Source organism: Electrophorus electricus, chromosome 11, assembly GCF_013358815.1.
Source record: "Electrophorus electricus isolate fEleEle1 chromosome 11, fEleEle1.pri, whole genome shotgun sequence".
NCBI classification, from domain to species: Eukaryota; Metazoa; Chordata; class Actinopteri; order Gymnotiformes; family Gymnotidae; genus Electrophorus; species Electrophorus electricus.
The window spans coordinates 2,000,589-2,017,213 of NC_049545.1; the positions used below are offsets into that span (position 1 = coordinate 2,000,589).

Genomic DNA, 16,625 nt, shown 5'->3' on the forward strand with positions numbered 1-16,625 from the left:
CTGTGTGCTGGGAGACATATTTGCAGCAGCACTTAAACTGGTGCTGCAGCTGCAATGAGCAATGGAACCCATGTGTGGGTTCTGGCTGCCCACACAAACTGGGTGTTTCTGTATTCTCTGTGAGAGGAACTCGAGCCTGCAACGAATGGGCTGGCAGGGACTTAAATGTATGGAGTATGGAGGTTATACATCAAGTATAACAAAGACTCTCTCACGCTTACTCATTTGCCAGGCCTTTTACTCTTGATATCAGAGGAGGTGGGGTTTAGAATTTTTATCTTCAGTTGCAGCAACGGACATCTGGCCTGGTGGGTGTTTGTTGCAGGGCTTAGACCTGCCAGTGCTATGATGCATTGGCCCCTGGGAGGGTCTCGTGAAGACCTAATGAGGGGCAGCAGATGATGTGGTGTTTTTCCAGGCATGCACAGTTTAAATGCCTCATCCTCCTTTTTCTCGTCATCACAGCACTGCTACATCAGGTCAATACCTCGGACAAAGAGAGACTTCCCTGGCTCCACAGGGAGACCTGCAATGCATTTTTTTTTCTCACTGGTGGGCAGGCCTGAGAGATTGAGCCAAACAGCATATTTACCCACAGTCTCTATCCACGAGGTACAGCAATTGGAACCCCACTCCAACTGTTTGCCATTATCTGTGGAAGTGAGGGCCTGGCTGAGTGTCATCTTCAGTGTGGAGAAGTAACCTAGTGAACCAGTGGGTAAAAAAATTGGTTGCGTCTGTGTGGTTAATGGCAATCTACCTATATACCAACTTCTATTTCAGTAGATTTGTGGAACCAGAGAGACCACCAGAGAGAGGTGAAAATCTGGAGTATTTTCTGTTCTGTTTTCAGTTAAAAGATAGTTACCCATACCACATCACATCCTGTCTCCCTGCCTAGACCAGGAATTTACCATAGAGTTTCGTAAGATGGTCCTAGTAAGCCTTTAGAAAGGATGAGATATTTGGAGCTCTCAGTGCTGGATAAAAAGCTTGGTAAATGGAGGCAGAGAAACAGTCCATTTTAATAGGAAGGACAGGTTTGCATGCTTTAAAATGGATACATGCATGCACAGGAATGGTCTGTAGCATACCTTGTATTCTGTACAATCCATGTTAGTCACTGGCCTTATGCAGGCATCCGTAACAATTACTTAACATCGCAATAATGCACAAATGAAAAATGCTTTATTTAGTGCTCTACAATGTTGAGCATTCCTAATTCAAAAGAACTTACTTGCTCATTAAGTATCATTTAAAGTTCATTGCTACACACTATGTAAGTTTAAAATTTCTCTTATCCCATGATCTTCATACCCATGTGTTTAATATTTAGTTTGTCCTCCATTAGATTCAGACATTGCCAAAAGAAGAAGATGAAGGATCTGGCTGTATTTTTCTTTGGCTGTGAGAGGACTGTCTTGACATTCAAATGGGGCTCTTGGATGAAAAATTGACACAACCTAGAAGTGTTCATAACCAGCACACTCAAAATTTACAGAGTGGTCTGCGAGAAGTAATTACCATGTTGCCTTCAATTACCTGGACTCCATCCATGCTATAGATCCACATGATGAATTATATTTGTTCTGCCTGCACTTTTAAATGGTTCCTATTCTCTACAAGTGCTCAGATGTTTTCAGAACAGACATCCTTTGTCATCTGAGCATTGTGTGTAAAGCCCAACATATTTAGATTGGGGGTCAGATGAATACCTACAGTGTGGACAGGATTCTAGACCAGGTATCTGATTTGTCTTTTTTCCCTTTTTGGAGTTCCACAGTTATCTTACTTTAAATAGTGCATTACATTTGAGCATGCCATGCTAACACACAAAGGCTCTGTTTCTGTGACTGGCACATCTGACAGATGGGCACCAAGCTAGCAAGGCCAGTGACATTAACGCAAAGGACCGCTGTGATATAGTAGCCTAGTTGTATTTTTTCCCATATTGCCACCTTGTGTGAAATCTACTGCTTGCTAACCAGGAATGAGTTACAGTGCAGTTGCTTGAGGTTCTTCACATCTAAAATTATAAAACATCCTGGCTACTTTAACATCTCCATTACAACAACATGGTGGAATACTAATAAATTAGCATATTATGACATGAACCCCTTTTTATATATACCTATATGGCTTAAACCAGATTTCTTAATTAACAAATAACTTTTTTCTAGAATCGGAGAGAAAAGGGAAGCACACATTTGCATTGTCTGTTCATTAACAGAAAAATATGACCTTTCAACAATTGAAACATAGAGACTCAGTTGAATTCGGTAAAATTCCCATCTTTGTCGATAGGCAGCGCTATTGCTTCTTCATAGTAAAAAAACGCCTCTTAAAAGCGTATGCCTTACTTCTGTATGTAATCGGAGAAGTGGCCAGAAGTTAACCAGTAGAGTTACTGACACTATATTTCAGTGAATTTTAAAGTAACGTATTTAAATGAAGAATAACACAGGCCTAGCTGAAACCCCACAGTAACTACGTGTTGCATCATTCTCTTTTTCCAGGGTTTTTCTAGTTCCTGGTTTTTCAGCTGGCCGTAAGTCGTAATGTAGTTCTCCTCAAGAGAAGGCATTTTAGTTTTTACAGGTTATACCCAGTCGTTTACTAACATATAACAGCCGCGAAAGGAAATAGAAGAAGAAAAAAAACTTGAGGGTTTGTAGGTAGTGGACGTATCTTGGGATTTAAAATGTCAAGAGTCTTGTTGATGGCAATGATTTTTTTAAACATAAGGATTTGTTTGAATTTCAATTTGGGATCAGAAGATGAGCCGCCAGCGTCGACTGTGTGGCAGACTGTCCGCTCTTCTGTTACGCGTTTAGCCGAGGACGCGCATGGTTACCTGGTGTCTTTAATCGGCAAGCAAGCGGTCGACATATTGATACAGGTTAGCGTCTTAGGTCTTCCGTTTGTCTTAGAGATTGATGTAATTTTGTCCCGGAGAAATCCTCGTAGCGTAAGTACCTTTTCAAAGATGATCGTGTCCTGCTGTCTTTAAACAGACCGTACGGGATGCTGTCAAAGTGACATCGGAGGCCGTGGCTAATGCTTTGAATGTGGCGGGCGGATACATGTCTGAAATTCTTGCCACAGCTGGAATCGATGGTGAATTTGTCTCATTCATTCTATAAACTGCAGATACACAAGTCTGGAAAGCGGATCCTTATTCTGTGCGCCACTTGATGATACATTGTAAACTGAATTCGAACACGTTGCTGATTGCTGATACTTTTTTTTCTTCTTTTGTCAAGCCAATCTGCCTGCAAGTCGCGTCACCGCTGATGGTGTGATTATCGTCCTTCGGTGGGCTTTGCTGGCACTGGTCTGCTACTGGATTCTGTCCTTGGCAGTCAGCTTGCTTGCTGGGGTGGTAAGAATTACTCTGTGGCTGTTGAAGATCATTTTTGCTGTGGCCACGTTTGGGCTAATTCTGAGCGACGCTGGAGCTAGTACTGAAACAACGGCCATGCGATTGGCTGTCCTAGTGTTTGCCTGCATACTGCTGGGCGTCGGGCCGTCAACTTTTCGGAAGGATACAACGACCAAACTAGAGGCGAAAGTCAAGATGCTGGAGAGCCGGCTAAGAGAATTTGAAAAGAAGAGAAAAAACGAATAATTCAGGCCGAAAACAACGCTGAAAGTGAACAAAATTATACCTACTTGCAACCATGCCCATTGTTTGGCATGAACAATTCATCACTGATTAAACCAAATTGTGTACAATTGTGCAAAGGGGCTGAATAGATTAAGTAAAATGGTTGATCACTTGTCACATTTAAAATCCCTTCTAAAAAATTGTGAATCCACAATTTAATTCATTCATCTACAGTACATACTCTGCTATAAGCAGACCCAGTCTTTGAGTATGATTTAGTGGTAATTGATAAGTGATTCAAGAACTGGGTCCTTATTCATAGAGCTGTTAATCAAAATGTTCCAAAATCCTCAAATGATTCAGAAACAGCAAGCCATTTTTCCAGAGGTACTTTATTCATATGGCCGTATCGGCGTAACAGTCGAGCAGCTAAACTCTGGAGAGCATTTTTGTTGAATTTATGCCCAGGTAAATAGGTTTACCCTTGCAGCAGCACTCAAACGTATGGTTTCCCTTTATTATTTTGGGTATTATGTATTCATTTCATATTGAAGTGAATCTTCAATAAAAAGATTGACATTCTACAGATCATTTTATGTCCAAGATTATCTTGTTCCAGTCCAAGATTCTCTCTTCCAGTTTTAACTATAAGCATATTATACAACAGGGTAGTTTCAGGTAACAATTGTTAATACATGGAGTAAGTACATTCTTTTGTAACTATTTTCAAATGCTAATAATTTTGAACACACTACTATTGGTTATACATGAATATTGGATATTACAGTACAATAATAAATCAAAAACATCAGATTCATCTGCTAAAGGGTTTAGTAATTAGCTGATGAGATGAAGAATCAGGTGTGTTGAGGCAGGGAAAATGCTGAATGGTACAACAAACACGGATATTTCAAATCCCTGACATGCTGCTACTGTGGACACCTAAATATTATAGACACATGACAGTACATGTAACATCAAACATTAAAAGTAAGAACCAACTACCCTGAAAATGGTAAATGAATATCAACTTAAGTTGGCATAAGGTTTCCTTATGGAGAATGAATGAGCTTAAGGCAGTTAGGGTGGCACTGAGTAACACCCCTTTTGAATCAGTATGATGGAAACCAGGTCATTAACCCATGAACTCAGCTTTCAGTTCTGATGTTTGTTCACATTAATAAAAATCCTAAATCTGCATTTAAATGTTCCTCAATGGTGCCATCCCTTTACAAGTGTTAGTCAAAAATGAACCTGAGTGTCAAACGTTTAAAAATGGAGATTAAAACCCTCCTTAGAAGGAATGGCTCTAATTGCCCCTGCTCATGTTTTTTGGCTTTTGTTTTAGCTGAAGGTCCTGTGGGACACACCAGGAAGCTGGAGTAACTACAGAAAGTTGGAAGAAGTGTTCTTTCCTGTGTTGACGTTGAACTGGACAGCAGAGTCAGAGTTCAGGAAGTCAGCAGCAGCATAGGAACCCGGGGACTGTCTCACCTAGGAGAGGCAGATGGACAGTTTTTATGCACTGAGAGAAAGAGAGTCCATGGGGAAAAATCAGGGGAAATGAGGCAGTGAAAGAATGGAAAATGTTTAGAACAGAAGCATGAGGAATGCCTTTATACTTGGTATTTATACTAGGCTACTTCAAAACCTTCAACATCGTAGGGTGGAAACCTCATGCACAGTACGGTGTCATCAATGTCAACAGTTCAGCACCTTTAGCACATATGTAGCATGAATAAAAACAACTATGGTTCATTTGAATGTAAAGCCTTTGGAAACAATGCAAAGACATGAAGTTTGTGATTTTTAATTTAACCAGTGTTCGAAGTAAACAAATGTTGGTACAGTACCCTGGTCTGATGTCAGGGATTACTAGTTAAGGTTCAAGTTAAACATAGGTTTTGTTTAGTTTCTAAAGTTTCTTTCATTGCAAAGTATATTTTGTGCACCATAACCACATAAAGAACTAATGTTTGACTGTATTTAAAGGTATGATTTCAGTGTTACTAAAAATGTTTTACGCTAAACACATAGGCTAACCTCCAGTATGACACACTCCAAAATACCATAATTTAAGAAATTATAAAATATATTTATATCGCAATTTTTATTAACCAAAATATGCTTGCAAAGTGAAAAAGAATCACAAAATAAACCCAGAGCCAGTAAACACATAGCAAGGGAACAGAAAACAGTATAGGTGCAGGGCAAGAAGAGAGACAGTGTGAAAAAACAAAGTACATGAACTGAGGAGAGATGCAGAAGTGGAACTGATTTAAACCTTAGACAGGTCAGATGCAAGAGGAAAAAATGTTTAGGTTGAATTTAAATATGGAAAGTTATCTGGATAATCTGACTTGGGAGGCAGGGGGGAATTCCAAAGAAGTCTTGGGAGCAACACCAAGAGAGTGGAGGTGAGAAGATTGGACAGCTCAGCCTGGCCCAGGAGAAGCTATCAGAATGGGTCCTCCTTGTTATGGGCTGCAGGAGAGCAGGTGATAAGAGGGGGCAAGATTATTGAGAGTTTAGAATGTGAGGAGGAGAATTTTGAAATGAATGTGATATTTAACCAGAAGCCAGTGGAGATTATGCAAAATGGGTGCGATTTGCTGAGATGATCCTGTGTCAGAATACGTGTGGCAGGATTGTGAAACATTTGATGTTTGTGAAGTAAGGTGGAGTTAATACTGGGCAGAAGAGGCAACTGGAAAGGAAGGCACTGATAAGAGACTCAGTAGCAGACAGACGGGTAAGGTCTAATCTTTGCGATGTTGTGTAAGGTGGAAGAAAGATATGCAGGTAGAAGAACATTTAAAGTGATGTATGATGTGAAGAAGCAGAAGGATTTAGATAAATAGCAGGGGTCCAAGGACAGAATATTGATGGACCCCTTGAGAAAGAACAGAGGTATAAGACCTGAGGGTTTTCTATCTGAGATCCTGGATGTAAACCTGTTAACAGCAGAATCATTGATACCCATCTCACAAGGCCCCCAGACAAGAATAGAATGAGAATGGTGGAGAGGGCACCAATATCAGTCTTTAATGAAGGCAGTTTTAGTACTGTGGTAAGAAAAAACCTGACTGAAAGGATTCAAAAAGTTTATTGTTTTCTAGGTTGATTAGAGTAGGAACGATTAGCTCAAGAACTTTGAAGAAAAATGGAAAATTGAAGATGGAACGATAGTTAGCTAATGAAATTAGTAGTGTCTAGGCCGGTGTTTTAAGAACCGGTGTACCCGCTGGAATCTTAAAGACAGAGAACATGATCAAGAAGCAGTGACTGATTACTAAGTGTAGCGATGTTGAGCTCTAAGTGTTGATGTTGAGGTCTGTCCAGTAGGGGCCGCTATATCTAGATGTTCGAGAGATTGTTTTTTAAAAAGTAGAAAAGTTCTCAGAAGATATAGCCACGACGTTTCTAGCTGGGTCAAATAGCTTTGCGACTGTTAGAAGGTGTTGCGAGTTAATGTTTGTATTCTTGTTGTGATTGGCAATATAGGTTGATTTTTGCTGTGTGTAAAGCATCTTCACAAGCTGATATATGCTGTTTAGAAGCTCCATCATGAAGAGAGAGGTTACATTTCTTACAGTCTTTCCAAACAACAAGGGTGAGGGAGTGTTAAAAGAGACTTTTAGTTTTTATAGGAGCAAATGCGTCAAGATGGTCGGCAAGTGCAGTGTTTTTTTGCAGACCCAAACTGGTACTTGTAGCACAATATTGCGAAACACTAACTCGTGTAGCTTATCTATTTACCTGGGACACTAAACTATAAGCAAATTCTCTGCCTTACACTCATTTAGCAATTCTAAAACACACTTTTTGAAAACACTAACCACAGTTCCCTAAATTAGACACTAGATTAGATTAGAACATTTTCAAAATTGAAAATCCTGTGGGGGGTTTTTTTTTGTTTTTTTGTTTTTTTGTTTTTTTACAAACTACACAAACCCAGTCCTCACTGGTGAAAACACTTCTGGATCATTTTTACAAATCTTCAGAAATCAGAGCCTGAGCCATATAAAGAGGCCACATGTTACAAATCTTGGTTTGCCAGTACAGCCTTATCAATGGAGGCTAGTACTGGACAGAGAGAAAGAGGATGAGGAAGAGGACAAGCCTCCATTATGGATGAGATCTGGGCCGCTGTGGTTGACCATGTGGTTTTGGGCAGAGGGTCCAGTTTAATCCGGAGCACTACTGTAGGAAGCATCACCCAGACATTTTGAAATAAGAATAGGCAAGTAGACTTTTCCTCTATACCATACTACTGAACTCACACAACTAAACTGTGTATACTACTGTAGTGTAGTACCACATCATTAATTACAGTAACATTTCATTTCATGCTAGAAAACATTTATATCATGTTTTTGCAGAACTGTTACACTACTCCTTCCTGGAGAAAGATGACTGTTCATGCTGAAGCAGGAAGAGATCATCATAAACATGTTCAGGGCAGACAATAGCACACATTTACAACAACTACAACACATGACTGACATTGTCATGTTCAGCAATATCCATCTGGTGAGCACTGTGGTGTCTCCTGAAAAGACATGAAGTATACATGAAGCTGCTATACAGGGTGCCATTTCAGTGCAGCTCTGAAAGGGAAACAACTGCACTGAGTATGAGTAAGTACGCCATGCTATCCTCTCACCAGTACTGTATTCCAGTGTCCTCTGAAACACTGTTGACTACTTTATGGCTATTTCCTACTGTCATACAATACTGTAATGTTTGTTTTCAGATAGTGATGGAGCTAGACATTGCTGAAGTGGAACACAAGTTCACGACATGAAGCTTGCTTCAACCTTGCCAAAACAAGGCACAGGGGAAGGAACATCATAGGATGCCATGCTGTCATCAGTGTATATGTGCAGCGTTGTGTCAACATCACAATGTGTGCAGCCATTAGCCAGAATGATGATGTTCATCATGCCATTGTTGGTCCCTACAACACTGCCCACATAACCTTCCTTCCATCACTGCACAACATACATATTCTCCATCACAAGGATGAGGGACCAGGGCAGTCCAGGTTTGCTATCTGAGACAGTGTAAGTTTCCACGGGGTTGCTCAGGTACACAACTGGTTCACTGAACACCCACAATTAGTTGGGCTTCACCTGCCACCATACTCTCCATTCTTCAATCCTGTTGAGGAGTTCTTTTCAGCATGGAGATGGAAGGTCTATGATCGCCCACCCCACCAGTGCACAGTCCTCTTCCAGGTGATGGAGGAAGCTTGCAGTGACACTAATGAGGGCGCATGCTGAGCTGGATACGTCACGCCACTGTCTGGCCAGAGAGAACATTGCCTTTGATGTCAATGAGATCTTGTGGCAAAATTGCAAAATAGCGAGTTCTGTAGTGTGAACAGTACAGTGATCTGATGACTTTGAAAGTCGTGTAGTGTGTCTGTGGATTAAGTTCGACAGTAGCTTTGGTAATAAATCCAAGCATACTTCTGCTTGCTTAATATGCTTATTTCTTATGCTTAGAAAGTCAAGCATGCTCTGAACGCCTCCAGGGGAGCACCGGAGCAGCAGTAGTGAGTGCAGACTTGTATGTTAAATGCACATCGCGGCTCACTCAACCGGTGTGACTACAGTGAGATCGTGTGCGACCGGCCAGCATGATAGCGGTTAAACCAGTCCCACTTAGCCAGGATAGTCGTGGAAGACCAGCTATGCTCACCGGGTGTGAAGGAGCACAACGAAGACGACTCCATGTGCGCTCCAGCGCCCCGGTACTCAGATTAAAACAGAAGGAAAGACAACTAAAGAAAAGGCACAGGCAGGACTAAGCTAGGAGCCAGCCGACAGACAGACAGACAGACAGACAGGCAGACAGACAGGGAGACAGACAGACAGGCAGACAGACAGGGAGACAGACAGACAGACAGGGAGACAGACAGGGAGACAGACAGACAGGGAGACAGACAGACAGATAGGGAGGAAGGGAGAAACGACGTCAAGCTATGAGCAAGACAGTAGCGATACCTCGGGTTGAGAAGGCGTTAGCAGTGGAGTGGCAGGAGATATTTCATTCATGTTTATTTCCCCTGTGACTGCAGCAGGTCCAGCGGGAGCATGGAACATCACTGGGGCCACATCCTGCAAACACAGTTACACAGCAACACAGGCGTAAAATAACAGCCATATTCAGCGTAGACATTTTATTATGAGAGCAGTGACGTTCAACAAAGCTCTGATTACTGTGTATGAGAGAATAACAAATATCTATGAATTAAAACAAAACCACACAACAAGGCCAACAGGATGTTAAGTGGTGTTTCATGGCTGTGTTCAGAACTAATGCCCTAGCAAACAGGAGACAATGAACAGAGTTACGAGAAAAACATTTTCCAATTTGTCTTTATTATTAAGAGAAAGAAAAATCAAGAGGGAACAGTTTGGCACTGCACTAGTGGCAGCCTGTTCCAGCAGTTCCATTTGGTGCCTTTAAACAATTTCCCCTGGGGAAGCACACCCGAGAGATATATATATATGTGTGTGTGTGTGTGTGTGTGTGTGTGTGTGTGTGTGTGTGTGTGTGTGTGTGTGTGTGTGTGTGTGTGTGTGTGTGTGTGTGTGTGTGTGTGTGTGTGAGACTCACAAGATTAGGAGGCATGGCATGCTGCCCACCATAGTATGGCTGAGGAGCAAATGCTGGGTTGGGAGGAGGATAAACCTTACTATCACCTGGGGCAGGATATGTGGGAGTGTTTATCTGGAATCCAACATCACAAACACTATTAGATCATACAGCTGTAACCAACATGTTTAAATGCATTTTACTCTAACTTTCAGTGGTAATCACAATTTCTCACTCACTGCCATTAGACATGAAGCATTTTATATATATATATATATATATATATATATATATATATATATATATATATATATATATAATATATATATATATAGAGAGAGAGAGAGAGAGAGAGAGAGAGAGAGAGAGAGAGAGAGAGAGAGAAATTCCAGCAACAGTCCTGCAAATTTTTGAACATGTCAGTTTACTACAAACAGCATAAACACTGCGGTATTAAAACATAATTCAGTGCAACATTGTCTTATCAGTTATCAAAGACAATCCAGAAACGTGTGTGGGCTCCTCTGGCAAGTTAATCGTTAAGAGAGAAAAAACTGAACCAGTTGGGAGCCCAGTTTACCAGCATCAGTTCTCACACACAATAAATACATACCTAATACACCCACCCCGAACACAAATACATTTGTTAATATACTCATAAGTAATTAATTATATTGTAACATTGTTCATTGTGGCTGCACTGTTGAGGGTGTGCCCCTAAAATCAACAAATAAAAGCACATATAGAGTAGACACAAAACACAACAGTGCAACATAATTTCACAAAACCAAAAATATGCTACTTGCTACTCTGTAGATTTGAACAATTCATAAATACCTTCGACAAATGCAACCCTTGCTGTGTCCAGCACCTTACTGGGCCAGGGATTGCAGGAACCACAACAGTGTTGTAGGAGGGTGGAGGCCCAAGTGGGGGAATCAGGTTCCCAGACTGCACATTGGTTGTGGTGGTGGGATGGCCGCTCTTTTTAAAGATCCTGTTCCTACAGCAGCAGCAAACACCAGCCGGAATACCCAACAGGAGCATCAAAGCCATGAGAGGCCTGTGAACATGAATGGGTATTTCTGCTGGTGTTTGCTACTGCTGTAGGAACAGGATCTTCATTTTAAAAAAGCCAGTCCAGCACCATGACCATCATGCAACAGTTTTCAGTGTAGACATTTTTATTACGAGAGGAGAGACTTTCGACATAGCTGTAATTAGAGTTAAGGACAGAATAAAAGACATATCTGTGAATGAAACCACCATACAGCAGGAGCAGGTGGGATGGAGGAAGCAGCGCTCCACTGGGACAGCTGGCCAGGAGGAAACTCAGGGACAGCAGGAGGATAAGCAGGGTTGTTGTGGCTGTATTCAGAACTAATGCCCTACCAAACAGGAGACAGTGTAGAGAGCTATGAGAAAAACATTTTTTTAATCATCTTGATTATTTATTTATTTATTGTATTTCTGCATATTGCACAAATCTGGTCTAATTTAATATAGGGGATGTGGACATTTTACCTGTTCCAGATCTTTGAGCAAAGACTGGATGCAGGTGTACATGAATGTGCAAGTAAAATACAGAGGGGACAGTTTGGAACTGCACTATTGGCAGCCTGTTCCAGCAGTTCCATTTGGTGCCTTTAAACAATTTCCCCTGGGGAAGCACACCCGAGATATATGTGTGTGTGTGTGTGTGTGTGTGTGTGTGTGTGTGTGTGTGTGTGTGTGTGTGTGTGTGTGTGTGTGTGTGTGTGTGTGTGTGTGTGAGACTCACAAGATTAGGAGGCATGGCATGCTGCCCACCATAGTATGGCTGAGGAGCAAATGCTGGGTTGGGAGGAGGATAAACCTTACTATCACCTGGGGCAGGATATGTGGGAGTGTTTATCTGGAATCCAACATCACAAACACTATTAGATCATACAGCTGTAACCAACATGTTTAAATGCATTTTACTCTAACTTTCAGTGGTAATCACAATTTCTCACTCACTGCCATTAGACATGAAGGATTTACAAACCATGTATATAACTGATTAATAAACACAAATTCACAAATACACGTGTGTTTGAGAACAATTGTGCCAATTTTAAAACACTCCACATCCACCAAGTCACTCGTCAAGTGTGAAAAATCTGAACCAGTAGGCAAACCAGTTTAACAGCATCACCTTTCACACACAGTGAATTCATACCTAATACACTCGCCCTGTGCAGAAATACATTCATTAATATATTCATAAGAAATCAATTATATTGCAGTGTAGACACACCAAACAAAACAAACAGCACAATGGAATTTCACAAAACCAAAAATATGCTACTCTGTCAATTTGAACAATTCATAAATGCCTTCAACAAATGCAACCCTTTCTGTGTCCTGCACCTTACCAGGCCAGGGACTGCAGGATCCACAACAGTGTTGTAGGAGGGTGGAGGCCCAGGTGGGGGAATCAGGTTCCCAGACTGCACATTGGTTGTGGTGGTGGGATGGCCGCTCTTTTTAAAGATCCTCTTCCTACAGCAGCAGCAAACACCAGCCGGAATTCCCAACAGGAGCATCAACGCTACCAGAGGGTTGAGTTTTTTTTCATGATGATCTTCAGATAGAAAGGTGCCCACACATTAACACAGGCTAGTATACAAAGCAACAAACTCAGTGTAGCAAAGAGAGAAATGCAATTTTATACACTATAGACTACTCAATTTTCTCTTAAGATTCTGATTGTTAAGATTAATTAATAAAATGTGGTTAAGATAATGAACATTTTAGCAATTTTTTAAGAATATTCGAGTTTTAAGAATGTAAGCCTTATCTCTTAATAATTTGAAATATCTACATATTGTCACACTGTACTTCTTAGCTAAGTGAGTTCTATAGTTGAAGTATTTGTGAATAGTAAATGCTTGTTCTAAAGTTAAACCCCTCTGTCTAAAGGACATTTGCCTGTGGAGCACCACACACACATCCATTGTCAGTAACTGGCCATTTTAACCCATTCCAGAGAGTCCCAAGAGCCCTGAAGCTAATTAAACAATCTGTCTCTGCACCACTCTTGACCAGTGATTGGGCTACATAGCTAAAACTTCTTTTCAGCAAATATCTAAATATTTTAATGTTTGGTGCAGTTTTGTTAGATGTGTGATCATTGCCATTAAACATAAACAATAATGAATGCAATGTTTTTGAAAAATCCAAAATCATTAATACAAGTCCAGGTCATTATGAAGATAAGGTTTCTGGGAAACTAAAACAGATTAACCAAAGTGTAGCAACCTGTATTATATTCTATATTTATTGGTACCTACCAAAAAAAAAACAATAAAGTTCACTAATTATAATAACACAACACTTGTAACAATGTAAATAGTGACAACTCACCAACAAGTTTCATTATGACCATCAAGACCTTGCGACCTCGATCATCTTGGAGTGTGTAATTGCCCATGTCAGACACACTGACATTAAGCACCTCGATAGTTTCAGTAGTCACTTTGAGCCGTTCATAGTAGTTAGGGTGGCTCTTGCCAATAGGCAAGCCATGGTCTACCAAAGTGAGGTTCAGATCGTGGCTGTAAAAATCCAGTGTTGCTTGACGGCTTGTAAGACCCCTCAGTGGAATCTTCAGTGTCTCTCCTGCCACACATTCCTTCCCAATCACTGATGCTTCAAAAGCAATTGGGAGGGGTAGCATTAGACTTTGAATCAAAGTGGTTTTGTACTCTTTTAGAGGCAACATTGGGAAATGATGGATGTGATGAGAAAGATGTGTTTAAAAAAAGACCAACACTACTTACGCACAACTTTCACTTTGACATTGACTAGCACAGTCCTCTTTAAGCTCTTCTGGGTGTAGTTGCCTTGATCATCAAAAGTGACAGACTTAATTATAAAGCGCTTGTCATTACCCCATCCTGTCACTTGTCCCTTTTTGGGCTTGACACTGCTGGACCAAATAGTGTACTGTACTTTTCCATTCAGAGCGCTAAACTCCAGTGACTGGGCTTCTTTCAGCAGCTTGAAACTAAGCTGAAAGCCATGCTTCAGTTGTATGGAATCTAATTTAACGGCACAGGAGTCTATAGGGAAAGAGGAAAAGTGAACATATGATTGTAAACATTTATGACAGATATAATTCATCTTGTATAATGAAGTCTAAAATGGTAACAAAACTGAACATATGTAACCTGAGTTGGAAAAAAAAAATCTTACCCATAACAATGAGCAGCAAGGACAGGACCCAAAAGGACCACATGTTCTGTGAGTGAACAGAATGAAAATTCTAAATTGATGTCAATGCAACATCATGGAATTACGATTTAAGACCATGAGGGCCAAATACATATTACCAAACCACCACATCTAATAAATCTTTTGAAACACAAGCACTATTTCATCCACCCTTTCAAACATTACTGCAATAGCCTAGCAAGAAAATTATTTTAATTATTGTATACCTATCAACATAGTTTTCAGTAACAGAAATGATGAACATATATCTCGATGCTCTAGTTTTTCACCCAATAGTTTGTGGATGACAGTTCCAGAGTTGGTTCTGCATCAGACGGGACTCAGGCACACTCATATTCACCAAACCTAGCCTAGACAACTTCCTATCTGCCCATTCATCCGAATCTCTTATGAGATGCACCATTTCACATCAGGTTAGCTACACCATTTTTACGTTATGTGCTTTAGAGCACTGCCATAATCCTTCTAACGTAGAAATGATCATGTTGACAGACCCCATTTTTCCAATTGGAAAGCAGTATTACATGCAAGGAGGATGAAGTTGCATACAGAATTTGTTATTTTTCTCCAGGATAGGTACATAGCTAATGCTTGAATTGTTTGGGCGACAGACTTTATAGTAGATAAATTGTATCACTTATAGAACTAAGTAAAGTGATGCTTTGGGTGAACCACATTCAGGGAAATATATGTAACACTGGTCAACTGCATCAGACTCCCTTGCAGCTAACAAATCATTATTAGCTGTGTTTATAGATTTGTAGTTTCCCTATCAAGAAGCTACATTTTGGAGAGGGCAACACCATATCCCACAGACACAAGGGTCTGATGAAGCCTCTCGCCAAACGCCACTGCTATAAAAAAGCATTTGTAGAGTACTTGGATAAGACCACAAGTCTCTGTGACAAAAAAATAAATGTAATGGTATATCATCTTAATTTGCCAAACAGAATACATACCAGGGTTCTGCCCAAGAAGAAATGTTGCTCTATGAAATCTTTACCAAATGTTCGTGAAATCAAACCAAGAATAAAATCAGATCTCACTTTTAGGGGCTTTGCTATATTGGTACAATTCTACTGAAACTGCATTGATTCCTACTGTGTTGCACTGGTACATTTAATATAAGATTAATTTGTGAGTACTTAACCAATACATCGAGATGCTCTGCTGTGTGTTCCGTCCTGCCTGCCTTGGCATGCCCGTTTAATGGAAAAGGTCTTATGTCCACCTACAACTACAAAAGTGGCCTACGTACCTTTCTGGTACATTGTAAATTTTATGTGTAGCTAGTTTTAATAATTACCATTATCCTAGCTGCTTTTTCATTTTTTTTTTCTTCCGTCTCTACTATTAAATCTACTTACACTGGGTATTAAGTACGAATCACTGTATCCACCAATGTCGACAGTCGGGCTGAAAGTGATGGCTAATTTAATTTTATTCCAGTTTGAGGTGGGCCAGTGCTCCGATGCTTGCGTTAGCTAAAGTCAATAGTTATGAGCATAATGTTGAGTAAAGCTGCCGCTTTGATGGTGCAGATCTGTGGCAAGACTCGCTAACCTTAACCAGTCTGTGGGTAACAAGTTTCATCAATTCATGTTAAGAAAAATGTATATCCATTTTTGATACCGTTTGCTATTTTTCCCTACAATCGCTTCTACAATGTTCAGTCACACAACGCGGTCTTAAAATGACCTTTTTCATTGTTCTGCATGTCGCCACCGCCTCACTCGCATGAAGTCTGAGGCTCAAAGAACACAAAAGAAAAATGGAGGTGGGGCGGTTTAGTTTAAAATCAAGTTTGTGCGGTGCAACGGATGCTACGTTTTGACGTATTGAGTCGTAGGGATTTCATTCGTGGTTATATTTTACAATGGCCTTGCCCAAAGTGCGCCCAATAATGCGAATCTGATCTGAGAAAAGACGCGGATGAAACAGCCCCATAGCCAATGCCTAGGCAAGCCATTGATTGTAGCCCTCTCCCAATGCTCATCATGAACCCAGACTTCTGCATACAAACACTCCCACCCTGCTATATTGGTAACTATTTGCTAACAACTTGTCAAATCACGAAGTATGATAACCTTTCGATGCTAGAAAGCTGTAATTAAACACTGCTGACCACCGTAGCTCTAATATCATAGAGGCGTGC

The 16,625-nt window shown here is 40.6% G+C and overlaps 2 protein-coding genes across 2 annotated transcripts; one reads left to right on the plus strand and one right to left on the minus strand.

Moving 5' to 3' along the window:
- Positions 1-1,082: 1,082 nt before the first annotated feature.
- Positions 1,083-4,991, plus strand: tmem109 (transmembrane protein 109; the record flags this gene model as incomplete). Its single annotated transcript, XM_027000500.2, has 4 exons — positions 1,083-2,899; positions 3,015-3,117; positions 3,264-3,382; positions 4,956-4,991. Coding segments are annotated over exons 1-4 (456 nt in total), but the record flags the coding sequence as incomplete, so codon positions are not given.
- wu:fc21g02 lies at positions 3,982-15,945 on the minus strand. The gene is made up of 10 exons (XM_035531563.1): positions 15,838-15,945; positions 14,432-14,477; positions 14,017-14,298; positions 13,601-13,885; positions 12,610-12,818; positions 11,994-12,107; positions 11,485-11,601; positions 10,235-10,348; positions 9,619-9,732; positions 3,982-5,101 (listed from the first exon to the last, which is right to left on the minus strand). Exons 2-10 carry the CDS (start codon positions 14,472-14,474, stop codon positions 4,994-4,996), a joined length of 1,386 nt encoding a protein of 461 aa, XP_035387456.1. The 5' UTR covers positions 14,475-14,477; positions 15,838-15,945; the 3' UTR covers positions 3,982-4,993.
- Positions 15,946-16,625: the final 680 nt, after the last annotated feature.

Bases quoted from the DNA above. Each gene is read 5' to 3' on its own strand.
- wu:fc21g02 (XM_035531563.1), bottom strand. From the start codon at position 14,474: ATGTGGTCCTTTTGGGTCCTGTCCTTGCTGCTCATTGTTATGG. The intron at 11,602-11,993 runs GTGAGTCTCACA...CCTGTTTGGTAG, and splicing joins ATGCCATGCCTCCTAATCTT to GGCATTAGTTCTGAATACAG. The intron at 9,733-10,234 runs GTGAGTCTCACA...CTGTGTTTGCAG, and splicing joins ATGCCATGCCTCCTAATCTT to GATGTGGCCCCAGTGATGTT.